At 44.0% G+C, this 26,160-nt stretch overlaps 1 protein-coding gene across 1 annotated transcript; it reads right to left on the bottom strand.

Annotated features, from left to right (window-relative positions):
• LOC8024612 lies at window positions 1-22,757 on the bottom strand. Its single transcript, XM_029980685.4, has 4 exons — window positions 22,435-22,757; window positions 11,851-12,022; window positions 1,498-1,649; window positions 1-446 (listed from the first exon to the last, which is right to left on the bottom strand). Exons 1-4 carry the CDS (start codon window positions 22,517-22,519, stop codon window positions 79-81), a joined length of 777 nt encoding a protein of 258 aa, XP_029836545.2. The 5' UTR covers window positions 22,520-22,757; the 3' UTR covers window positions 1-78.
• Window positions 22,758-26,160: the final 3,403 nt, after the last annotated feature.

Here is a 26,160-nt window from a genome sequence, read left to right as displayed (position 1 = left end):
GCAAGAAGAAAAAAAAAAAAAAGAGCCCGTGGAAGCAAAATTAAAACAATAAGCCACGGATATCGCGGGGAAGTATAGTCAATGACTGATGCGCAGCAACCTGCTACTTTGACACCACAGCAAGACGGCGATGACTAGAGAGATAGCCAGTCCCACCGGAGGACGGCACAGTTCACTGGAGCCAGACGAGAACGCCTGTTGGCAGAACACGAAGAGGAAGTCGATGACCGAGGTGTTGTACGCCGACGTGGCCTCCGGTCTGCAGCCGGACTTGCTGAGGGCGCGTGACAGGCACTTGGTGTGGCGCAGCATGCTCAGGCAGTCCTGCTGCTCCGCCTGGAACCGGAAGATCCGCTTCCACGTCGTGGCCGGTTCGAAGTTGGCTGCCCTGCAGCCACCGGCGTTGTTGGCCACCTTCAGGATGCAGTGTCCGTCGTAGAAGAGATCTGCCAATCAGGTCACCGTATTAAGGCTGGCACGCACTTGCGATTGCTTACTACCGTGTGCCTATCAGCCTTTTAAAATCTCTTGCGACGAAAAAACACACTGGAGCCATCTATCGGATAGCCGTGGAACGCTTGACGTTTTCGTATATTTTCTATATTTTTCGCCGATCAATCTTTTTTTCTTGGCTTGAAAAGCTTCTTGGCAATTTTATAAACGACAGTTTCTCATAGATAGAACGTACATTTCAGTTCGCAAATACCGCAAAACCTTCGCTCTAGTGAAATGCAGCTCCAGGGTCACCTCACAGAGGGCGTGAGCGTGCGAGTGCATTCTCTCGTCGTAAGAGGTTGTAATAACACGGTCATATGCAAATGAAAGTATGCGAACGGCTGTTTGGCCCTCATTCGTAGTTCATTGCACAGAGCGTTAATTTTATATTTGCAATGGGTGAAACAAAGCCTAATGGATCGATCTCGCTACTCGTCCCACGCAAGCGTGACTCCGCCAGAACTGTATTCTACAGAGGGCAGGCGGCAGTGCACAAACCAGCTCCTGCCCTGCTCGCGGAGACTCGCAGCAGAGTTGTCCCGTGCGCAGAAAGCCTATAGTTCTCACAATGCATGGCGACCGCGGCGACCTAACGAAACTGGCTGATGAGATCGGTCTGTTGAACTGCGATTATGGCCAAACGGTCAATTTCGTGGCAAGTACGACTGCCACACGGAAGTAAGGACGGTGAGATTATTTTGTCACAATTCCAAAACATAGTTTTGAGCCATAGCGATACGTATTTCCCCCCTTCATTTTGCCGCTCTTGTTTTAAATTTTACTCGCTATAATTCTGTCTTTCCAAAGAGAGCAAGTTTTGCGAACATCAATATATTTATTTTTAAGTTCAAAACGAAAATCGTGGGATGGAAGCTTGGTATGGTAATTACGTGGAATCTAACCTTACAAAAGTAACTAATTACCAGTGGACATCTCAGAGGAAGAGCGGGAAAGGCGGGATGGATGGAGGGGCTCTAGCGGCGCCATGTACCTAGTACCTACCCTGCAATGTCTTCCTGTCAACACCACAGAGCAGCTGGAAGGAAGAGACCATGGCCTTCAGGAGCCTCTCGAAGTACGCTCTGCGGACTCCGCCTCGGTCGTCGCAGTTGAGGTAGTGGTACACGTAGCACTCCAGCAGTTCGCCGAACCCACTGCACGCGGAAGGTGTGGTGGGGTGATAAAGAAAGGACAAGATTACGGACGATATCTCACGCAGACATGTCACTCTTTCACCGCATGGCTGTTTAGGAAGCGGGCTTTTTGGCTTGGCTCGGACAACTAAGATATTTTTCAAAAGTCCATCAAGCAACATTGGCGGTCGCCATTGATTGGCGACTAGGCTAGGTGGCGTAAGCTGCCGCCTGATATCCATCCATCCACTGCACACGAAGTGCGTGAGTGGACCCAAGTCCTCGCCGAACGCTGACGAAGCCATCGTGCCCAGTACATGCTCAGAGTACATGAACAAGTAATGGCAGACAGGAGTTGTCGCGGACTTTTGAAAGGCGTACCTATAAATTGATTATACATATTGACAAGAAGAATTCACGTGTAATTCTGATAATTCTGGGGTCATGCCTTATTAGTCCGATAAAAATGAAATTTCTTTCGAACGTCACTCTCATTCAAGAAGTAACGCTGCGCAATGGCAACATACGCCGTTTGACCTACTACTTTCGCGTAGCCTTTGCCGTCCTAAAGTTCTTGGATAAAACTTACACTTCGCTTGAAGCAGGGTTGGGCAGAAATACTCAAAAATGTATTTGGAAATACACATACTGGGATACATTGAAATAGTAGCTAAAATACTGATACTAAAATATTTCTGCAAAAGTGTATCGCGATACGTATCGGAAATACATATTAAATAGAGGCAAAAAGTATTTGAAAATACAAATACAGGAATATATTTTAGGGTGGGCAGAAATACAAATACAGAAATACTGATCCTGCGATACATTTTTTTAAAAATTTGTTTGAGATGCCAACTGAGATGGAGCTTGAAATTTGAAGTTGAAGTTTTTGACCCCGAAATTACTTTTTCTGACTTTCGGCGCTTTGCCTTGAGGGTAGTGATTTTGGACAACGAAAAATCTTAAATGGGCTCAAAAAGAAAAAAAAAAAAAAAAAAGAACCGTTCCATTAGTGACTGACCAAGGTCCCTTCGCTGACATTCTGTGTGTTTGACAAGGAGTGCGAAAACACTTCGACCTCTAAATCAATTCTATGTCAACATAAATCCCATCAAAACGTCGCCACGCCCCTGTCCAATAAGGACGCCCCTGTCAACATTTATCACGTGACGTCACGGTGGAATGAACTGGTATTCTCTATGTGTAGGTGTGGCCTTGAACATGAAACTTTACTACGCTGCTGTTGTAGGTTGCCTCGTTGAAGATCGTGCAGGCAGTGTCATTTGGAATTTTTGAGAATAGTGGACCACCTGAAGAATCCTGGAACACGTCTTATCTTCTGTTACGGTTGAAAAATGATAGGGTAGCATCCCTGTTGTGAAGGTTTTTCTTACCGACGCTCTGCCACCGACGCATGAATTGCAGTCCTCAAGTTTCGCCGAGCATCATCTAAACACAGACATCGTGGATTGCGACCTGATATTGCCGGCACAGGTGCGAGCCCTCCGAGAAACAGCGCGCTCGAGACGAGTCGCAATTGTACGAAGTATGGGTCGGCACACCGAGGCCACGTCTGGCCTCCTTCCTAGGTTTCGGATCACCACAGCAGCGGGTCACGTTCACGTCGACTGAGGACGTACCCTTGAGCCATGCAATATTCCTGGCACAGCCGCAGACGCATTCAATTATGTGTTGAACTTCACTGCGTGAGTTCAACACATAATTGTTCATGCTACTATTTCAAGTCAATCACCACCACGCTCGTGCTGCAACGGACTGTGACTCAGCTTTGCCGGGTGGGTGTACTGTGTACGCTAAGGCAAGAGAGACGGTTACCAGTGGGCATTGGATGCCAGAAAACAATGAGTCAAAAAATCCCTGCCTAAGGACCTACGACAGAAGATGCTCTGACTCCTCCCCTGGCACGCCACCTGGTTCGAATCCCCGACTACGCAACACTTCTCAGAAGAGAGAAGAGGACGCATAGAAAAATAGTTTGCAGAATTGGTAGGAACCTTTGTCAGCATAGTAATAATGGCCCAGCAACACCTTGAACCTAATGCCCTCAAAAGCTAAAAAAAAAAAGCGTTTAAACTTTCTTTTTTTTCGGAGAGAGAGAGAGGGGGGGGGGGGGGTAAGTATTCCTCAAGAAATGTAACGAAATACATTTCATCTTGATTGTATCGCGATACAAAAAAAACGTTCCATATGTATTTCGATACAGGAATACAGATACTGGTGAAAAAAATGTATCGCGATACAGAAATACAGATACGAAATGTATTTCTGAAATACTATCGCGATACGTATCGCGATACTGCCCAACCCTGGCTTGAAGTTTGGCGTGCATAAGGCACCCGTTGAATTGGAAGAAGCGGTGTTATGAAATCGAAAACTGTCTTACTGCTTTAACTCACAAAAGAAACAGGCAAAAAGTTCGAGCACGATCTCAACAGTCTCTCTATCCGGTCTGTGGCGCAGTGCAAACCGCGTCGTTCCCCTAGTTCAAACATAATGGCAAGACACACGCAAGCCGGTAAAAGTTAAACAAGATGGATTTTCCTGTCTATACAAGTCGCACCGTTGTTTAAGTCGCACCCCTTTATGAACGAGCGTTTTCACCAAAGCAAGGTTGGTATATAAGTAGCACTTAAATATCTGTAGGGTCGGAGCGGCAAAACAGCATTGACAAGCCTGCAAATATGTATTGTGATCGCGACATGCGCACAAGCGGGAGGCCGTTCCAACATTCTCGTCCACGAATCGAACGACAAATATAACCTCCGCGGAAAATGATCAAAGTTAAGGTTCGCACTCGAAGGAAAAAGAACCGCATATAAGTCGCACCGGTTTGTAAAACATACCAACAAAAAAATTTTGTTAAAATGTGGCAGTTACAACTCTGAGACTTGAGTCTGAAGTGGACAGCTCGACGGTTACTAAACAGCTTCACATTCTTGACGACTTTCGTCGTTATTCTTGTGCACCGCATCTCCCGGTCCCGTGTTTACCTTGACCCAAGGCGTTTTGGTAAGGACTTCTCGCCACAGCACCGAGGCCAGTAAACGAAACACAACTATAAGCTGCATTCTAGAACCGACATACGGCTTCTACTTGAAAGGGGGGTGAGGGCCGTGCCTTCTCCGTTGCGTCCCAAACAAATAGATGGACGTCACGCACGCTCGGGACGCGAAAACCGAAACCACGCAGTGTAAACGAGGCTGTGTCTGCTTTCTGTCCGCCATCGCAAACGAGACCGGCGAGGAGACGGCGCTTGGCGCGTGTCAAACGCTCACGGAGGCGTCTTGGTCTTGGTGGTGAAACAATAGAGAGCTCTAGAATACGAAGCCCCCACGCTCTGTGTTCCCCGAACTGTTTGAGGCGTCGCTCCGCGCATGCGCAGGACTTGTGAGCATGCGCAGTGCGACGCAATAAAAGTTATTAGGCCGCGTGTATGGAACCCACCTGCGTGGAAATCGTGAAATCAATTGGGTGATTTCCCGTGCTAAAGGGACAGCGTTGATCACATCCACACTCCCCCTCCCCCTTTTTTTGTTACACTGCCATCTTTGTGTTACCTCTAAAATTTTGTGTTTGTTTATATTACAACGTTAAAGGAGCCATGAAACGATGTTTCTGCTTTCGCTAGATACTACTTAGAATCACTCCCTAACGTTAATAACTGATTAAACTTCTAGTTTTCCTCTTTCTAGGCAATGGCAGTCGCCGAAAAAAATTCGACAAATGCGAACATCGTTCATCCCCTCAACTCGGAGTGGACTGGGAGCCAGAACAAGCAACGTGGACTGGTGCCTATCCTATGCCGCCAACGTTAACCAGACCCACGCGCTGGGGTTGTCAAAATAAATACAAAAAAAAAAAAGAAAAACACGCGCTGAGCTCCAGACATTGTCAGAGTTCGGCTATTCTCATCACCGCAGTGGTTGGAGACGAGCCACTACCCGAGGTCCGCCGAGGCATTGGTTGTTACAAGCCGAAGTCGAGGGATCACGCAGTTCTCGTGTCCAATCCATGAGCCGCGCTCGGCTGTCGTCAAATGGAGTGGTTTCGATCCCACAATCACGTCAACAAGCTTTGCGAAGGCAAGACTGAAAGAAATAGTTCAATTTTATCCTCTTGATTTCACCGCGACAAAGAGGTTTCTGAATCAGTGGCGATTTGTGAAAGTATGGTTAGGCCGGGCCATACTCGTTTTCACCTAACGAAAAAATTAAGTTTTGCGCGTTGTTCATACGACACGCGAAGTAGTTCTTACAGGATTTGGAGGTTCGGAGGAAGAAGTGATGCTTTCGACGTTTAAAGCGTGCGAGTCTTCATAAGATAACATATACATAATCTAAAATGCGCCTACATATATCATCATTCTCTACGTAATGGGGGAAATTACACGCTAAAAAAAAGGGGGTGTAGCCCTTATACCCCTTGTCACATATACGACACCCCTAAACTTCAGTTGGGCGTACAGCGCACTGACGTTCAACCGACGCTACCAACTTTCACGAGTGGCTTGATAGCTGAGTTGTACAACTTATTAAAATAGTTTACGTAAATGTAACTGACTGTAAAATATATATATATATATATATATATATATATATATATATATATATAGATATATATATATATATCGGGGTTTTCTTGGTTCTACTGCAAAACCTCAGTGAGCTGTTTAATATCTCATATCTCACCGTCATCAAGCCTCTCGTAGAAGTTGGGGCCGTCAGCTTGATGTCAGTGCCCTGTACGGCGAACTGAAGTTTTGGGGTGTCGTATATGTGACAAGGGGTGTAAGGGCTACACCCTTTTTCTAAGAGTGTAGTAGTGCTTCGCAAGGATCCGGACTTTGTTTTAATACTGTTCTTGACGTGAAAACGAAAAAAATACGAGTACCAAGGAGGTTATAAATACTAGTGGAGGGGGGGGGGGGGGGAGGGGTATGTTACAATAATTGTGAAGCATAGCTATAAAAAGGTGAAACGATTGTTTGGCCAACGTGACCGTGAGATGACATGTCACATGCGAGAGGGATGGTTGATTGTAGAAGGATTCCTTGCAGGAGTCGCGCGCGTTCCGTCCGGTAGGTTTTATCAGATCGAAGGCTAGACTCCAAGCAAGCAAGCAAGCAAGCGGTTGAGGCGGATCACGAGCAGGCGACACACCACTGAGCAGCTGGTATACGGGACGATCAGGGCAATCACCGCAATCGTAACGGAGAAAACGAAAGCGTGGAGTCACCGGGACGCTAATTTCCGCCGGACGAAATGGGCGCTTGCAGCGTGGTCGGCTGCCGAAATCTGAAAGTATAACCTCCGCTTCAGGGGGGTTACCTTTCACCGGTAAGCCCTTGGCGTGTTACACACACGACGGTCGCCGAAGTGCGGAAACGATGGATTTCGGCCGTTGGTCGCGGCGGCGGCTGGACCCGAAGTGGAGCGTGGTGTGCTCCGTGCACACTTCCAATAGTCAATAAAACATCTCTCAACCTCGAGTCAAGTTGAGCTGGTTCAATTTGTCATGAGAGCATTAAAACGTCCCAGTGGAGGACGTACACAGCGGTCGCGACGAAAAGAAAAAGCCAAAAGTATTGTAGCGTGATATAACATGAGAGCGGTGAGAGCGCAGCTATCATTTGCAGGCGGGCGCGGAAATCATCGCCGTAAAAATGCGCAAGTGTTGGTTCAAACTGTCGGATCGACATAGCTACGCAATCATGTGTGTATATAATTTATTCTCGCTTAGGCAACTGTCGTAATTAGTGGACAGGAGATAAAAAGAGTACTCCCCGCTCATGCACGCAGATGCCCAGTACATTAACCAAAACACGCCAACAGGCAATCGTTACAGCGCTGACGTTCTACGTTGAATACTATCGTTTTCAGGATGGTAACGGTATGTAGAAAACAGAATGCAGTTACTTTATAGTTGAGGGTTCATAACGAAGCGCAGCAGGCGTAGAATCGGTCGGCTGGGCGCGGGTCAGAGTTTCTAGCTGTTATGACTGATAAATAAAACCCACCAGCACCACGTTCCCTGCTACCCGCAACCATGAACAACACAACGGTCACGTGCTGAGGTCACGTTGGCCCGATCAGTAAGGAGGGTAAGGGGGAAAATGACGAAGAGGCGGGGTGACAAGGGAGCATGGCTTGTGGAGGCAATACGGCCGGCTGACGTCATGAAGCCCCCTACCCTTCCAATCTCCCCGACCAATAGCCTGTGCAAAGTCATAAACATTCCAACCGGATATCGTTTCATGGCCCCTTTAAATCTGGAAGCGGATTTTTTACTGTCTCTTTCGTGAGCTAGAAAATGTTTTTTTTTTTCGTGATAAAATGTTTTTTTAGAAGATCGCATTGGATTGCTCCTGAAAGTATATCAATTATCTCCAAATGCACGTAAATTCCTCGAAGTGACCTGTTACCACGCAAAACGGATTCTTTTGATTCTGAAACATGTGTCAACAAGAGGACCTGAGAAAGAATTGCAGGATGAAGGTATGTTCTGTCTCGAGCGCGAGTCTTTTTCTGCCTTTGATAACACTTCGTCGGACACAGAAATCCGGCAGAAGGGAACGAGCGCGTACTGGGGGGAGGGGAGGCGGAGCTTCTACTGGGCATTCTTAGCTTGTCACAGAGTATATATATATATATATATATATATATATATATATATATATATATATATTAAAGCTATTGGGCAAACATTTACACTGACAATTCATGGCCGAATGCCTACTCTTTCTGTGGGAGACGATCCCGTTTACATAATTACGATATGACGAGAGAAACCGACGTAGTGAACGTTCTTGTATCTCAAAACCTTCTCCCACTCATTATATCCCGATCTCTTTAATCCTTCCGTGAAAAGCAGCATGCTACGACGTATCTTTTTTTTCTTTGAAATAACTTAAAGAAACACATAATCTGGTTACTGTTAAAAAAAACCAAAAAAAAAAACACAAAAAAACGCTTCCTTTAAAAAAAACAATAACCAACGTCTCGCTTAAAAAGAAATTGTTTGGTGTTAGTGGTTGTTGTCTCCCGCCATATGAGGCATAATGACCGGTGGGGGGTAGTAATTCAATTTCAGTAATTGAATTACTGTAATTTAATTACTTTTCGTGGTAATTTGTAATTGTAATAATTACTTTTGGCTAAAAGGAATTGTAATTGTAATTTAATTATTTTCTAGCGTCAGTAATTGCTAAATTTCAGGCACAATTACAATTACTTTTGCAAAATTTTGCGGCGGCGGCGCTTTTCCCCCTGGCCACGGAGAAGACAGCACAGCCAAAGCGACAGGGGAGAGAGTGTCTCCCAACCTGCTCAAAAAAAAAAGGGAAAAGAGGGATGGGAAAGAGAGGCTGGGATAGAACGGAATGAAGGATTTTGTAGACTGTAAAACGATTTAATGAAGAATTTGAGAAATAACTTGATAAATGAGGGCTACATTCGCGTCCGTTTTCGTTCCTGTCGTAGTTGAATCTGACTCTTCGTCTCGTTCGCTTCCTGTTGCTCCTGTTTCTAGGGGTCTTTCTTATTTCTCATTCCCACACGGGGGCACCGGAGGTCGAAGTCGAGCTGCTTGGCTCCGATCACATCATCCGGTCGAGGCGGGGAGGTTCGAGGTTCTCCTTACGCGTCTTCGCCGCTTGCACATTCGCCTACATATTTCAGTCAAGTTTGGGGAGTTTTTTGTTCATGAAATTATTCTCTTTTCTTTATGAGTTTTTCACCTCCTTCTCCTCTATCTCGCATGTTGGTACCACTAACAGTACGTCGTGCTACTCTAACATCGAAGCGAAGAAGCAAAGAAGCAGCAGGTCTCGTTAACACGACTCACCCTGCCTTACTTCCGACTGTTGTTGCTACACTGCTCTTCCTTCTCCCAATCCTAGTCTACCTTTTTGTATAAATATATATTTAGTGTTCGCTCTACCTAACCCTTTCAACCATTTGTCAGCCTGATTGGACGAGATTCCAAAACTTACAAACCGCGGCTTTAGACTGTAGGGAGCTTGTTTTTACATTTGTTGTTCGTTGAAGGCTTCTTTTTTTTTTTTTATAGAGGGCATGGCTTGCACTTTATTTTTACACCTCTATCGTGACCCTCCACGCTTTGTCCTCTCGTTCTGGCCTGTGTACCCGTCCCGAGGCGCGCAGTGCTGCTTTGCATTGAGAGCCTGCAACAGTCTTATCTACAATGGAAAAGGAAAGGCTGCCGGGGCCTTGTTACGAAAAATTCTTTAATCAGATTAGCAGCAATGTAAAAAATATAATCGTGAGGTGCAAACTCTCCGCACCGTCTCTGAAAACAAATTCAACAAACCGAAAGGCGACCTCCAATTCGCGGAAACATTTGCAGGTAGGCAACTTTTTTGTCACTTTGAATAATACTTACAGTTATAAAAAAATAATAATAATGGCTCGTCTATACCTTACAGCTGAAACACGCACATGTAAATCATGAAGTTGAGGCGTCCAAGAGGCCGCAGTTTTGGAATAATTCGCGGATTCTAATTTTCGCGACGCGGTGGGGTCGCACTATAGATTCCAATGTGTTTACATTTTACCGGGATTGCTCGCGGGACTTATTTTTCGCGAATTGTAGGCGATTTGCGAAATTCGCGAAAATAAAGTCGTTTGCAGTGTATCATGAATTTTTCGAGGTTGTTCTTGCCATGCTAAATTCGAATCGGTCTTCTTTATGAGACGCACAACATCGATACAATTATTGCTATCCTAATGATTAGCTACATGACGATCCTAAATTTATTATCTATCTCAGGAGCTTTTTGGGTGTTACCGTGCACTGAATTAACCCAGAATCCCTGGCAATAGAGTAGCTGCTATTATGACACTAGTTTTGTGGAAGCGACCACAGTTCGCGTGCTGCGGTTACCCACATCCGGCATGTTACAAGTCCACAGACAGGGAGAGGCAGCGAATCATCGTGGCTGAAATGTTTTCGTAAGTTGTCGTATTCGTTAAATGTTTGACGTCGTTTACAGGTTTCTCTTATTAGCCATTTTTACGTGAGTTTTATGATACCAGTACTGTCGCATATTTGTTTCCTTGTATTATTTTTAACTTTATTTTTTGTTGGTTTGATTTGGATACCGTTTGCATAAGCTCTAAGGAGATTCACCTCGCACCTGTGAATTTTGTCGCCATTTATTTTTATTTTTTGAGAATATAAGAACGCAGGAGTTCATTACTCCAAACTATTAAGTTCTATAATCCATTTAACAAATTTCATAAAAGGAAAGTACAATGCGTGACATTTATACAGCGGCCATATAACTCGTTTACAGTTATATGGCCCAAGGTGGGTAACTCTCAGAAAGAAGTAATTGTAAAGTAATTGCATTACTTTTAAAAAGTAATTTGTAATTGCAATGAACTACTTTCACGTAGTAGTAATTGTAATTGTAGTTAAACTACTTTGGGAGCTAAGTAATTGTAATTGTAATAAAATTACATTTTGAAAGTAATTTACCCATGTATGGGGTCAGGTATAGCAGACAGTAAATACTCGAACATTGTGCGACGAGAAACCAAGGGAGATGAGGAGACGAAAGCGCGCGGGAGCGTCAGAACACCGAGCTCTGGTGGGAACAATGGTTATGCTTAAAGGCAGCTAGGTGCGATATAGGCGCAGTATAAACTCGAACATGTAGGGCAATGTTTGGAGACATGTACTGGCGCGTGGTGGTTGGACTTAATAGACACAATATACGTCTTGAGATGAAAACAGCGCAATATGCACACCCGCTAATGCTGGACAGGTTGTGTCAAAGCAGTTCATTCTCGAACATCGTGAACAGGTATAAGGCGTGTTCACTGACGTCATTTTGTCTACAATTTTGTTCTTATGAGCTGGATTGTGCGTGCCAAAGGCAACTATTTCAAGGATGCATCTGACACCTTTGAATCAGTATCTAACTATGTCTGCCATCCTGTTGTTACGAGTTGTGTGGTAACGTGTCAAAGGCAAGTATTTTAATTATTCATCTATCGCCATTATATTCGTATCTAACAACAAAATGGCGGTTTGACGTCTTTTGAAAACAACCTATCGTAGGCAAAGTACGTACTCGAACATAGCGGGCAGGTGTTGTATCTATTCTAGACACAGTAGATACCCGCACGAGGTGAGGGCGTTCATGTATAATAAATATTAAATGGGGTATCCATACTCGCACATGGTGGCCAGGTCTCCTGGCTCCACGAGCACTCTGCCTCTGAAGCCAAAGGCGGCGTTGGACAGGAACGCCTCGACCAGGGGGAAGTCCCGTTCCAGGAAGATGTTGAAGCACACGTCGTAGTCCTGGAGCGCGGGTTGGCAACCCTGAGCAACGAGTGACGAACCTATTGGCAAACAGAGAACATGAATAAGTTGCGAAGTGCAAGTTCGTAGCGATAGACGACCTTCTTTTCCTTTTCATGGCACATACATTTATTAGATACATATGACAAACTGGGTGCAGGATAAACGTAATGTAAGAAAAAGAAAAAAAAAAAACAATAAATACAGATTGTAGCCACCGACAACTTAAGAAACGAAGGGCAGGGCGTGATCCGAGCATCTCATTATCGCTCCTTAGCCAGAATGCGGATTTCGCCCATCAGAGCAGCCGTGAACGATTCACGCGTAAGCGGAAAGCGTGAACATAATAAGTAGGATTTCGTGTTTTCTCGGAGTTTTTCGTTGAATTCGGCGGGTGTTTCGACGTTTATTGAAGCTTTTATTTTTTTTTCATTCAGATTTTTAATTTTTTCAGTCTCGGAGATTATTTTATTGTTTCAAATTTTACAGTATAAAAATGATAATACAAAATAATATCCGGACACAACCATTCACCAAATAAGTAAGAACCCACCCGTATCGAAAGATATGTCTGCAACTACATTTGGCATTGGCGCCCTTGTCAGATTGTAAAGCAGTTTGTAATAACAAATTGTGGCAAATTGCAAATTATAAAAAAATTTGTAATGCAACTACATTACTAACTGTTACACGACAAATCTTGAAAAGAAGTGTTGCTTCAATGAACGTCAATACTTCGAAATAACTAGACGTAGTAATTGGGAAGCAAGGAAGCTCCTGCTGCCCTCCCCCTCCTATGAAATCTAGAGGTTCGTAGCTTTCACTGTTATAAAAACACAACCCTTCCTTCATCTAAAAAGTGCGAATAGTATGCTACGAACTGGAAACAGGAATAACGGCTTTTGGGGTGACCCAGAAGTACAGTAGCCCTATGTTCTGAACTAACCTTGACGAGATAGATGGTGACAATTACTTCAAATGAACATGAAGTGGCCTTTTCCCAGGACCACAGACTTTGTCCTCTCAGGGAATAAATTCCCTGAGAGCACCAAATTTTGAGTTTCTCGTATAAGTTCGAATTGACGAAAAGGTTACCGGCGAGTGTTTTTTGGAGTTCTCTGAATTTATCTGGAAATACGGAATCACGCCCTGGGCGTTTGTCTGCTGGTCATGGGCTTGGAAGCTTATCGATAAAAACACTAGTTTTTGTTTAATTCTTTTTTTTTTTTTCAATGAGAAGTAACAATAATCACTAAATTTTTACATTAAAACGAACAAGGTTTATGGATGTCGTTTGGCGTCAATTGATGCATTTGTTCTACGTATTTAACATCTGGGTCATTCCACGCCAAATCATCCACTTCTATATTCGACCCACGAGGATTCAGTAAAAAAAAAAAAAAAAAATGGTAGATGTTATTTGCGATGTAAAAGTTACTCTTTCAAAATATTTTTGCTCTATTTATCTTTTTTACGACACTTTGAATTTTGCGGAAAATAGGCCCCAAGGTGTGAAGAACACTTCCTTTTTTTAAATGTTTGAAACGATATTGTGGTACAAAAACAGTTTTTAGTAGGCCAATATGCGAGTATTCTTCTAAATTATTCAATACGTTTTGTCACGCATTTCCGAATGTTTTGATGGGTGCACATCCGTTAAAAAATGTAATAAAAAGCTGATATCTACTTTGTGTTTTAAATACTTGACAGTTTTCTTTTTTGTTTCTTTTTAATTTTATTTTTTTGCCGTTTTATTCCTGGAAAGCTAACTGAGTGCGTGTCTCAGAGAGAACGTAAGAGCGCGACGTTGTCGTCGTATCTCGCAGAAAAACCCGTCGCCCGCCGGGAGGCGGGGAATCGGTAGCTCGCTTCTCATTTCCGGTTCCGGTGGCTACCTAATGTCGCGGGCGCATATCCGCCCCTGTGTTGCGATCCGATTTTGCTCCCTTTATTGAGAAAAAGAAATATCCGCCCCGGGGGAGATTGACCTCGTCTCTGTTCTTGTCCCGTAGGAGAATTCAATCATATATTAAGACTAGCTTCGCTAAATCGCTTTTTCTTTTTCGCACGACTTAACCGATAGGATTCGTAAGATGTCGTTGCCGCCGCAAATGAAGTAAGGGCACGCCTTTCCTTTTTTCTTAATGAGTACATGCTGTGCACAGGTCTCCAAAACTACTGACGAAGTTCTGTTTCTCAGACGCAACACTCTATGACATGACAAATTAACGTGCCATGTGGGACAACAAAAGGGAATACATGGGCGAACACACCAAAGCAATTAAAAACTGCAAGGCTCAAAAAAAAAAAAAGATAATGTTCGGTCATACCCGATAAACTCGGAGACGCGCAGTATCTGTTCCAAATGAGCTGGGCACACACTGTTTGTCACGCGTCTCTGACTGACGTGACGTGACCTCATGACGTCACGTGACCCCGCGACGTCACTTGACACCGCGATGTCCCACCACATTATGACGCCACGTGATTTTCTGACGTCATGTGACTACCTGACATCCGAGGTGTCGGTCGAGCGAAGCGCTCGAACGTGACTTGTTGCTTTTTCTCGTGAAACCCGGGCCCTATATATACCAGATTCTGCGTTAAAATTCGGTGTCCGAATGCTTCCATGTAGCAAGAAAGGATTCCGCTTTGAAAATGCCGCTTGATCTGACATGTTCCCGCTGAAAAGTAGCGCTCACACTGCCAATGTGTACCAAAAATAACAGCCCGCAGAAACTGCCCGAGCCGTGTTTCCTCCTTGAACGACGGTACTAATAACATTAATTACGCAAAAAAAAAAAAAAAAAAAAAAAAAATGTTGGCGTACTTGTTTGAAGCGCACGTATGTGTGACGGAAACATGCTTCAAAAATATGTGTCCGCAAACATTTCTGCTGTCGTGTCCGTAGCGGAAACAGTGTCTTTCGTGCGAAGTACGACATGACAGCGTGACTCCAGCGTCCGGCGAAAAGCATATCGGACGACGCGAGGAGGTTCTTTCAATGGAACATCGCGTGGCGTATACTATATAACGACTCGTGATTCGGAAACTTCGTATCAGCTAATCACGACGAGTGAGCGAAAAAAAGAAAGAGAAGAAAACCGGATGCGGAAGCGGCTGTAGCGCGTGCCCCGTTCGCCGACTTCCTACGACCTTCTGGATTTCCTCGTAACGCGTACCGTTTTCGTGTTTCGAAGGGTGGGATCCGATAGAGCCAATCAACCGGCGCCAGAAGTGAATTCGTCAACGCGCTCGTCGTCTCAGTGCGTCTGCTATCCCCGACGAAACCAATCACGCGCACTAAATGGGCCGCAATCCTCGCTTTTTTTTCCCCTGCGTGCGATCTGTTTAACCGGGGAGAGCGTTTAGACGCGTTGCAGCAGCTGTGCATGGGCGCTGCCATAACCGACCTTCTGTTTTTGTTTCCTCTTATTCCGTTTAGTTCATCATTACCATAGCAGGCCAGGTTATCGCCATCTTAGATTCTACCCTCTCCTCCTCCCCAGCATTGACCTTCCTGGAGGCTCGTTAACGACCATTTCAGTGGCTCGGTATCTCGTTAAGACAAGAGAAGGTCAGCAATGGCGGCTGTAATCTAGCGCCTGTGCGAAGCGCTTATACAAAGACAACAAGCGCCGTGACGACGCACTTGTATAGCGCTGCTCACTTCGTCCAATCCTATAGCTTGATTTTCCCATCGTATATGCATTAATAACCTACAGACCTTTGCGAAAATCGCCTTCTGGACGCTGCCATCTTTGTCTGCTGAGCTGTGGAACGCCTTCTGAGCTTGCGCTGTATAGCTCTGCTGTGCGGTGGCTCAGTCACTGCGCATGCGTCCACAGCTCAGTGACTCAGCATTTTTCGCCCGGGTGGTAAGCGATACGAAATTCTACAGATACTGCCCTGATCGAGAGGTCCGTATTTTTCTACGGTATTATTTCTTTTTTGGTATTCACGTTTTGGCAGGTACGGGAAGATGTGTGTGAGGCAACTCCCAGCGGCACACGCGTGGGTAACCTTGGTATGCTTACAAATCGTACTTGCTTGCCTCCCATGCACGAGCATAGATATACATGTATATCCCAGCGGCCAGAACCGATAGAACTCCCGCTCGTTTAACGATGCTTGTTGTTAAGCTATGGCCACTGACAATTTAAGAAACGCAGGTCGTTTTCTAAGTTATCAGCATCGTTCTTAAGTTATCGTCATCGCTCCGCAGTTAATCAGGACACGGCATTATCCGATAAGGATACCCGTGAACGCTTCACGCGTAAGCAAGAAGCGCGAACATGATAAGTTGCGCCCGGCGTTTTTTAAGCTGTCGGTTACATATAGTTGATGCATAATGCCGCGGAACATTGTATGCGTAGACAGAGACGATCACAATTTTCTTCGTGTTCGCCTCTGTCTGCGCATACAAGTGTGTTTTTTTTCCGACTCCTGCTCGTCGTTGTGTTATCGATGACCGCTTTCGCGTGGATGTGCCTGGTGTTTTAGATTCAATAATTGGAATATAATTTTTGATCACATGTTTTTCTTTCTTTTCTTCAGTTTGGAACGTTTTAATACTTCTCTACATTATATATATACATATATATATATATATATATATATATATATATATATATATATATATATATATATATATATATATATATATATATATATATATATATCTTAAATTCAATTTTGAATATGTATTTTCTGGTGATTCTTATATGCGGGCATTCTTCCAAATTGGCTAAAAATCAGTGTTGTGCAAAATACTCAATAAAAGTATTTAAGTTAAGTTACTAAATAGCTGCTTCATAAAGTATTTAAATTGTCACTCAAGTTACTTTCACTGAAAAGTATGTTGAGTAGAGTACAAATACTGAGAAAGTAATTCAATTACTTTTGAAGCTTGATCACATTTGTTTCTTTCTTTTCGTCAGTTTGGAACGTTTTAATACTTCTCTACATTATATATATATATCTGAAATTCAATTTTGAATACGTATTTTTTGGTGAATCTTATATGCGGGCATTCTTCCAAATTGGCTAAAAATCAGTGTTGTACAAAATACTCGATGAAAGTATTTAAGTTAAGTTACTAAATAGCTGCTTCACAAAGTATTTAAAATGTCACTCAAGTTACTTTGACTCGAAAGTATCTTGAGTAGATTACAAATACTGAGAAATGTAATTCAATTACTTTTGAAGCTACTTCCGCATTGCGTACTTGGTATCCACGTCAGTGCCAAACACAATTATAGAGTTGCGCAAATCTAGTTTACAAGAATGGTTTCTTAGCACGCAACAGATGCTGATTCTCGAACCTCTCATCGGACAGCAGTCCTCGTCTGCGCTCAAAGACATCACCGCATAATTACGGTTTACCCTGACCAAAGCAAATACAATCGCCAAATGGAATACGAAACCCATTAGGTTATTTTATCTCCATTGCAACTACAGCAAAATAGATACTAGTCGTCTGAAATACAAATGGTTGGAGGTAACATTAAACAATTGTACATGTAGAGCTGAAGCCTGAAAGTAAGAATATAGAGTTCAAACGTATCTTTAGGTGCTTTGGATATTGGACTTTGAAGCTATATCAATGGAGAGCACATACATCTTGGGGAAGCATAGCTTGCATTTCACTCGCATATTGCGGCTTTTCTCGGACACACATTCAAAATAAGGGTTTAGATACGGCCACGGTAGGACAGAACCTTCGTCTTCCACCATCATGAGTGTGACAGCTTGAGTGAGTGAGAGTATTGCAGAAGGGAAAGGCAAAGGAAATGTTTCGCAGCCAATGGAGTGTCGAGAAGGTTGCTTTTATAATACGAAGGTAGTTTTTTTTTTTTTTTATGGTGTTACACGTGCTGATGCGGCCGCCTCGAGTTTCACGGTGTTTTGTGTCAGCCAGCCGGCAGATAAGTCGCTAAGTCAGAGTCCAAAGCTAGATCGGATCAACTGACGATCGTTCGAGAAATTCTCGCTTGACACCTGTTGTGAGGCGAGAGGTCACCTTAGCTTTTCGGAGCTAGCAACAGGATTTGATTGCATAAAATAATGTTCCCTCGTGCCACGCCGATGCCGCTTCATACCAAAAAACTCGAAAAACGGCGGAATGTCAAAAATGTATATGAGATAATGGGTACAAGATACTTAAAAATGTAATTAAAATACAGTATAAAATACTCTCGATCAAAAGTATTTGCAAGATACCAAGATACTTCAAAAAGTATTTAAAATGCAGTATCCCGAGTAGAATATTTGAGATAGGCTCAAGTCTGGCTGAAACAGTTACGTGATCGAGAGGAGGCTCACATTTTTTTCTTGGAAACCACCGAAGCAGGCGAAAGAAATATAGCGGAGTAAAATGTCCTAACAATAAAAAACTAACGATAATTGTCGTAATAACAAAATCAAAACGCGAAGACGAAAAAAAGAAAAAAGAAATAGCTCGGCGCATTTCTGTCGGATGCAGTGGCACGAGTCTACAGCTTCTAGAAATGCTTAATTGACGTGCTGGCTGACACACGTTCCTGCCAGAGAACGTTTTAAAGCAAACAGTGGTCCAATTATATATGTCAAAAAAGGAAGTATTGGAAACGTTTAGGTTATCATGGCATTTTGCTATCTTAAGGGGCTCTTTCGTTTTTAAACATATTTGTTTAGAAATTTCCAAAAACAATGAGCTAGGTTTGTAAATATATATTTTGACAATCGCCCCTTTTTTCTTAATTACAAAATAACGATATAATAGTCTTTTGCGAGTTAAACTTTAATACCAGATTATTATGTCGCAATAGTTTCTTCTCGCCCTATCGGTTTTGCCATTAACTTAGATAAATACTATAGGCTTCGTGAATGGCGCCATCTCTTGTGAGCGCGTGACTTCTAGTGCCGCGTTATACGCATGATAGGCGGATGTTAGATTCGCAAATAAAACTCAAAAAGAAATATCCTACGTAGCCTACGAATGACAGCCGACGTTCGATTAAGTAGCGTGTAGCCTCGAAGAAGCCGAGCCTCTCTGTGAAACCTTGACCTTCAATCTGGTGCCAACCGAAGAAGGTTCGTGTTTCGGTATTTCTTTTTATACTTCTTTTTATGCTACGCTCCATTTCGCCTAACGACCGACCGCAGAAGACGCTACGAGGTTGGTAGGCTGAGAGCACAGCATTGGCTGGGATGGCTCGTATAGTCCGCTGCGGTAATGGGGTGTATGTTAGCCTACATCCATGTTTTGTTTAAAGCTTCTCTCGATTCTGAAATACAAATATGAAGCTGTGACCGAATTCCGAGGGTCCGATGACAAAATAAAAGGGACATCAAATCTATGTGGAGCGCAAGCTCGTCTGCTTCTTTTGCAGGGGTTGTGATGACGTCAGAAAAACGCCGAGCTCTGATTGGCTCCGATTGAAGGATAGAGGGTAGACCTCGAGGCAGCTTGCTTTAAGGTCTACCCTCTATCCTTCAATCGGAACCAATCAGAGCACGGTTTTCTGACGTCATCACAACCCCTGATAAAGAAGCAGACGAACTTGCGCTTCGTATAGCATTGAGAAAACGGCACTAGGGGAAATGGTAAAATATATTTTATAACAAGTCGATAAAATTCTCATAAACCATAGGTTATGCCCCTGCCCCGAAATATTGGCTCGCGTGCTGCGATATTTTACGATCGGAGAGAACAGTTCACGTATGAGCATGTTATGGCCAATTTTACGCGAGGCGAACGCGGTGAAATTTTCAACGGGTTTACCGATCTCTGGGGAACTTTTTACGTAGCCGTGATGAGGAGCAAAACATTATCGTTCGCGATTGCTCATTTGTAAGCTGGTTCTTTAGGTATAGGAGCTCCCTATAGTTGGTTGGTGATGAAAGGAATTGCGTTCATCTTGAGAGCGCATAGTGAATTCGGAGCTTGCGCGGCATTTTAGCGGAGAAAAGTTGGGGTGTTCCACGTGGCCTTGGGGTGGATCGGCGTGGGAGGTGCGACTAGCAAGTAGTCCGAAGGTTACGGGCATGACCTCGGTTCCTTAGAAAAAGTCTCGCCGGAGATGGAAATTCGGATGACGTAATTCGTTTGCCACGCGGAGTCGTTTCCTTAATGAGCAGAAATGACTCGACGGGGTTGAATGACACACGCGACGAAGCCAAAGGATTAGAAGGACGATAATTGAATTAAAGTCCCTAGTACCGGATGTACTCTGGGCAAATGACATCACGATGTAGTAAAGAAAAAGTGCAATATTGTATAGGTGCGTTTGTATGTGCGTAGCATATATTTCAATTACGGGACTGCTCTTTTTTTTCAAGTGGCAATAGAGTAGGCGGTTATATTTTGAAGTGGTAAGCATCTACTATTGTTTTATGTTATAGCGCATCGAGGAAGGCAAATAACTAAATGCGCAAGTAACCAATCTGTGGAAGCAGAGTTATAACCAACACAACCGTGTTCGGGCTCAGGTGCGACTTGAGAACCCTGTGAATACAGTTCAGGTACATGCTTTTGAAGAAAAAAAGCGACTTCGAATACCGTTGCTTTTACTTTCCTCAAGGCAGGTAACAAACCAATCACTGCAACATTAAAAAAAATAAGCAAAACAGAGAAAAAAAAAAAAAGAGAGGGAGGGGAAAAAATGGAGGAAGAGTGTGCAATTTAATAATTAAACCAAGTTTTGAAAAAAAAAAAAGAATTGACCTGCGCTGGTTTTTTAAACACGTCAGCGCCATGCTCATTGTGCCAGCGCGGATCGTGAACTTCTTAGATACAAAACGGTTACTGTGATTCGCAATTCATCGCATTCTTATGGAAACTGGGCGACACTGTTAGCGCAAAAGCGGCTTCAGTGTTTTGTTCTTCTGTTTTTTTTTTCGATCTACTTTGAAAGGGTACTGACGGGCGTCAAAATTTACCGCTTAGGTGAGTACCCCGACCGAGAACGCGTGAAAAGCGTATACCGATGGAATGGGCAAATTTACCGCTGCTTCTGCTACTACAGAAGGCACGCAGAGCTAGAAAGCGCGTGATAAACGGACGTACCGTGCGGACTTGTCGAGTTGAAAGCCTTTGCGGGACCCTGAAAATACGAGGCACGCTCTCCAGGTCTTTCTTCACCAGCAAGTTTCAAATTAAATCCATATCTATCTTCATTAATTAAATAAGTTCACTACGCAAATCTAATTAAAATCCTAATCGTACTATACACGCTATGCGCGTCGATAAATAGGCCCCTTGTGAGTGACAAACACGGTACCTATCTTATTTCTCAGCGATGTGTACAATATTTGTTTTTTCCCAGGAAAGTTTGGCCGACGGTTCGGTGAAAGACCCCGTATATTGACGACACTGCGTCCTCTCGTTTGGGGTCTTCAACGAACAGCCTGCTGCGGCTATCCAGAGCGCAGCTGCCACGCGCGTTCCGTAAACAACCCCGCCAGCAGCTTCTAGGACCGCTGCCAAGACGTCTCTGGGTCCGGAGACGATAACAAACAAAAAACAGGCAAGCTTTTCGCAACGCCAGGAAAACTCGGAGTCGTGGGAGGTGGCGTGGTGAGTCCGTCCGCCTGCCGCCGCCCGGTCGGCATTGTGTCGCTTTCGACGCGGCGGCGTGGTAGGAGAGTACGCGACTACATAAATCGATAACCCAGTCACGTGCTCCACCGACGCCCTTGTCAATGATGCTACGGATGAGTGCACTTTCGACATATTTTATACGTTTTGTCCTCGAAGCTCGTGAAAGGTATCATTTTTGTCAGCGACCATAACCGAGATGCCACTCACGTTAGCGCTTTTGATTTTGACATAAGCCCATTTGTGCACCAGGGTGTGCCAACACTCTACCCATTCATTGATCGAGAAGGTCCACCGCGCCTACGAAACGCCGTCATACCGGTATTGCGAGTGCGTGCTTCTCCGGTATCTGGAAATACCCCAGGCTGCATGCAGCCCCCTCCCAGTGAGTCGCCAAGGTATTCAATTCGGATTACCCGATATACTGGTTATGCTTTCACAACTATACATTTCGAATAACTTGCAGTTTGAAAAACGGGAGAAATGACTGCTTCAATTATTTAATATTAATTTGCAGCCTTAGAGGAGATCTGTGTGACACATAAGATCGCGGTATCACACGACAGAAGCAAGGGGACAAAAACATTGTTTACTTCAGACTTTTGAAAAATACTTCGTTCCTAAAATTGTCTGCAGCTTAAAAAAAAAAAGAAAAAAAAGGAGAGGTTATAGAAAAAGAAACAAGACTCAGCTCTCCCCTAAAATTAAGGGGGAATATGATATACTTATCAATCCCTGAGCTTTTAAGCGCCGTTAACAACGGAGGATGAACCGAGTACTAGCCGCTTCGAGGTTCGGGCCTCGAGCTAGCCCTACCCTAGCTCACGCGTAGTCTCGTCTCTTCGGAGTAGCCGTTTGGCGTCTGACACTCACATGATAGGATCGCTGCACCGAGGAGAAGCCCAACTGCGCAGCTGCCCTTGAAAGCGCCGACGCTCCATTGGAGAGAGCGTGTCATCTCATCTTATCGGCGGCTTCCGGGCTTCCTGCGTTGCTGGATGGGCGAGGAAAGAGTCAGCTTGGCACCCGCAAAGCCATTGTGCTCGCTGGGCTGGGCGTCTGACCACCGGAGAACGTCGTACACGGCGCACGAGACCGAACAGTCAGTCAGCCGCCTCTGTTCACGACAGGGAGGCGGTTTTTTCGGCCTTCCTAATGTCGGCTTCACTCTTTCCAGCCTCCGGCATTTGAGAAAGAGGGAAAATGTCAGAGGACGAGAAAGATTGAAGGAGGAGGAGATAAACAAGGAGGAAGAGGCGGAGAGTTTCGGGAGGAAGTGAGGTACGCGAAGGAGGGAAGCTATTTCCGGTTTCGGTTTCGTCCCAGCGTCGTCTGCTGTCGGCTGCGGCTTCTTTGAGTAGGCGATGAAACGGGTCAGAGTAAAAATGTTTGTTAATTAACTTTTTTCCTTAACAGCTCGGAGGCATTAATTCCCTTTTCTGCGCGTAGATTGTCCTTTTTCTGCGCGTAGACAAGCGGCGCAGAGGATGTCTCGTCCATCTTTCGCACGAAAGGAATGAATGCATCTGGAGGCACGTCCGGACGTGCCGGGTCTTCATCCGTTCTGCGTATCAAGGCTTCTCCTCTCGAGTTCGTAATAAAATAATTTTGAAACATTGTCGATGATGCGTTTTCAGACGTGAAAAGACTTTTACGTTTCTTTCTCATTCCTAACAGCGATTTCGCGGTGACTTACAATTAAGCTTCATGGCCTCTAGAAATATAAACAGATAATCGAATACCCTAATGAAAACATCCCGTTCAACCCGAAATATTTCTGACAAAGAAAGAAATTGAGTTAGGATTTTACTTTGACCTACCTGGGTTTCTTACAAATATATTGTGGCCAAGGTGTAGCAAAGTATAAAACTCTACTGGTTCATCAAACACGCTAGGTAACCAGTTTTTAAACATAACGAATTATTTGAGGATAGCATAGAACTGTACTTATAATAAGAAACAGCGGGGTAGCTAAGAATGTTTTTCGAGGGGGTGGGGTTGCTATGCATATGTATGCGCGGTCGACTATAATTCAGGGATTAGGAGTCAAGAGATCCAATAAACCAAAAGATTCCATTTTGAACTTTTTGATGCTTTGGACACCTCCTTGTAAAGTAATCAAGGCCTGTGAGCCGCATTCTTTATCTCCACGTTATGTTATAAAAAAAAACAAAAACAAAAAAAAAACAAAAAAAAACGCTGAACTTTTTTTTTTTCTCCCCCCAAAAAATAAATAAAAATATCACGTGCTTATTGGTTACAAAAAAAAAAAAAAAAGAGAAAAAGCTTACACACGCAATAAACAAGGGAAACAATTACGTATTTTGAGCCTCGCGACGTGTTTCTACTTCGTGCTTCTCTTTCGGGTCAATGTAGTAAAAAGAAGCAAGTATCGGAATCGCTCCTCACTCAAACTCGATCTCAGGACGTAAATATTACGTTATTATTTTTCTTTTCGGGGAAAGTTTATTTTTTAACATACGTGTAAAATTTAGGCAGCTAAAAAAATTCTTTAGGGAGTTCGGTGTTTCTAGTGTTCTTGAAACATGCTTTTGTTTCGAGTCGGCGTACAAAATAGAGGCATAATCGCTCCTGACTCAAGATGCGTCTTGCTACATAAACACTGCGTGAAACAAATATCCTTTTTTATAAAGAGTTGTTTTAGTGTGGGACATACGTTCTACCTAAGTACTTAGAAAAATGTATTTATATATATAAATGGTCAGTTTAATATTCATTTATGCGTCGAAATCCCCAAATCGCGATTGAAACATTCTTTTTTACAAAAAGAATAAAAGAAAAATATTGCTAAAGAAAATAAAGTTGATCGGAAATAAATTCTCTTACGTATCGCTCTGATATTGTGGTGATCTTTTGTCAGTCAAACCGAATCCACCGTGAAGTAGACTCCTGACCTTCCATGGATCTCTTGACTCGTTGCGTTTCTTTGGCTCGATGCGTTTCTCGAGATAACTCCCATTCAAGAGATTTATCGAGTCGAGAAATACGACACGACGAAAGGTCCAGTACGGATTGATCCACAGTTTGATCTCTCGACGTGTTGAATTTCTTGACTTGTTATATTTCTTGATTTGACCCAAAGCCCTACGGCATTTTGATCAACCCCTCTCCCCTACCACCCCCCCCCCCCCCCCCCATTTCCCCCTTTTCAAAAAAAAAATTGAAAATATAATAAAAGGGGAACAGGGGGGAGGAGCAAGCGAAAATGATAATTTTAGATTTTTTTTTTTTTTGTGCCCGATTTCACAAAGGTCATCCTGGTTATATCCCACACAGCCCAGTGAGTTACGAAATCGCATAGTGAAAGCAAAATGTCGAAGGATAAAATTTATACTTTTGGTTCTTAATTTCTAGGCTAGGTGGCAGAAGCTGAGGCCGTAATAAAGGATACAGCCGTTAAGATTCATCCATCCAACCCTAGGTTTTTGGGGGAAAGGGTTCTTGCTTCGTGATTGGTTCTTCGGCGTTCTTGTCGGCTGACGGTGCAGCCTCATTGGCTGGAATAATAAGGTGCTCGGGACTAGCCACGCCCTGTGTTTCTTCAGCTGCCGTTGAATATTAAGCAGGAGATTGAACTATAGGGGGCGCTTTATCGAGCTTCTTGCTCGATAAAGCGTTTCCTTAAGAGGAAAGTTTTTAGGCTATATAGTGGAGATACGGAAGAGCAGGTCTCAGTTAAGAAGAAAGTTAAGGCCACAGAAAGAGATCGGTGGCTAGAGGGAATGCAGACAAAGACGGCTCTGGAAAGCTATAGATTAAACAAAACAGCTATTGCCAAAGAAAGCATTTATGACAATTCTAGGGGAAGCTCATTGTTCTTTGAGGCGAGGACGGGTGTTTTGCGAATTAGAACATACAGAGCGAAGTACCAGGAAGTGGATACAGTGTGCGCTGCTTGTGGAGAGGAGGACGAGACGGCTGAGCACTTGATACTTTACTGCAAAGGGCTTCACCCTATGCCTACCGAAGACAACATAGATTTAATAAAGTCATTGGGTTTTAGAGAAAGCGAAGGGAGAGTGGATTTCAAGACTGTAGAGACTTCCAAGCAAAGATTAAGTGAATTGTGGCAGAAAGCGAGAGAAAACCTGGTATTTTCTTTTTAACTGATGGCAAGGGGGTTTTATAGCCTCACTTTCTTTGCAGTGCGGAGTGAATATAGACTTCACATTTAAATATTCTAAGCTTAAATGGTAAAACAAAATGGCTAGGTGGCGTAAGCTACCGCCCGATCCAAAGGGCTCAGCCGGGTTCATACATCCATCCATCCATGTTGGGTGCCTACATGTCTATATGTCTCGGGGTGAAGACATCCATTGTTGCCCGGAATGTGCCAGCGCGTGACGCTCTGGCGCACTCAGTGCGTGACTTGGGCGGTAAAATGGCGTCTATGCATTAGCCAAAGCTACAGTGAACTAGAATATAGGGCAGTGGAGCGAGCGGAGAGCGGAGCGCCTTGTGTTGGCTGTCACCGCGGGTGGCGAAAGATGCGGCGGCGCTATGATCGCCGACTATTGAATGGGCAGACTGGGGCACGTTCGGACAGCGCGTTTCGTCTTCTTTCTTCTCACAGCGTGT

This window comes from Ixodes scapularis, unplaced genomic scaffold (genome assembly GCF_016920785.2).
Source record: "Ixodes scapularis isolate PalLabHiFi unplaced genomic scaffold, ASM1692078v2 PGA_scaffold2__306_contigs__length_199485367, whole genome shotgun sequence".
Taxonomy (NCBI): Eukaryota; Metazoa; Arthropoda; class Arachnida; order Ixodida; family Ixodidae; genus Ixodes; species Ixodes scapularis.
Note: the sequence above shows the minus strand (reverse complement) of the source record. Positions and strands in the feature narration are given on the sequence as shown.

What these genes read in the sequence shown, in the direction of transcription:
- LOC8024612 (XM_029980685.4), bottom strand. Translation starts at nt 22,519, where the DNA reads ATGACACGCTCTCTCCAATGGAGCGTCGGCGCTTTCAAGGGCAGCTGC. An exon ending in CGGTGCAGCGATCCTATCAT is followed by an intron (nt 12,023 to 22,434) that starts GTGAGTGTCAGA and finishes GTTTGCCAATAG; the next exon opens with GTTCGTCACTCGTTGCTCAG. An exon ending in GACCTGGCCACCATGTGCGA is followed by an intron (nt 1,650 to 11,850) that starts GTATGGATACCC and finishes TTCCGCGTGCAG; the next exon opens with TGGGTTCGGCGAACTGCTGG.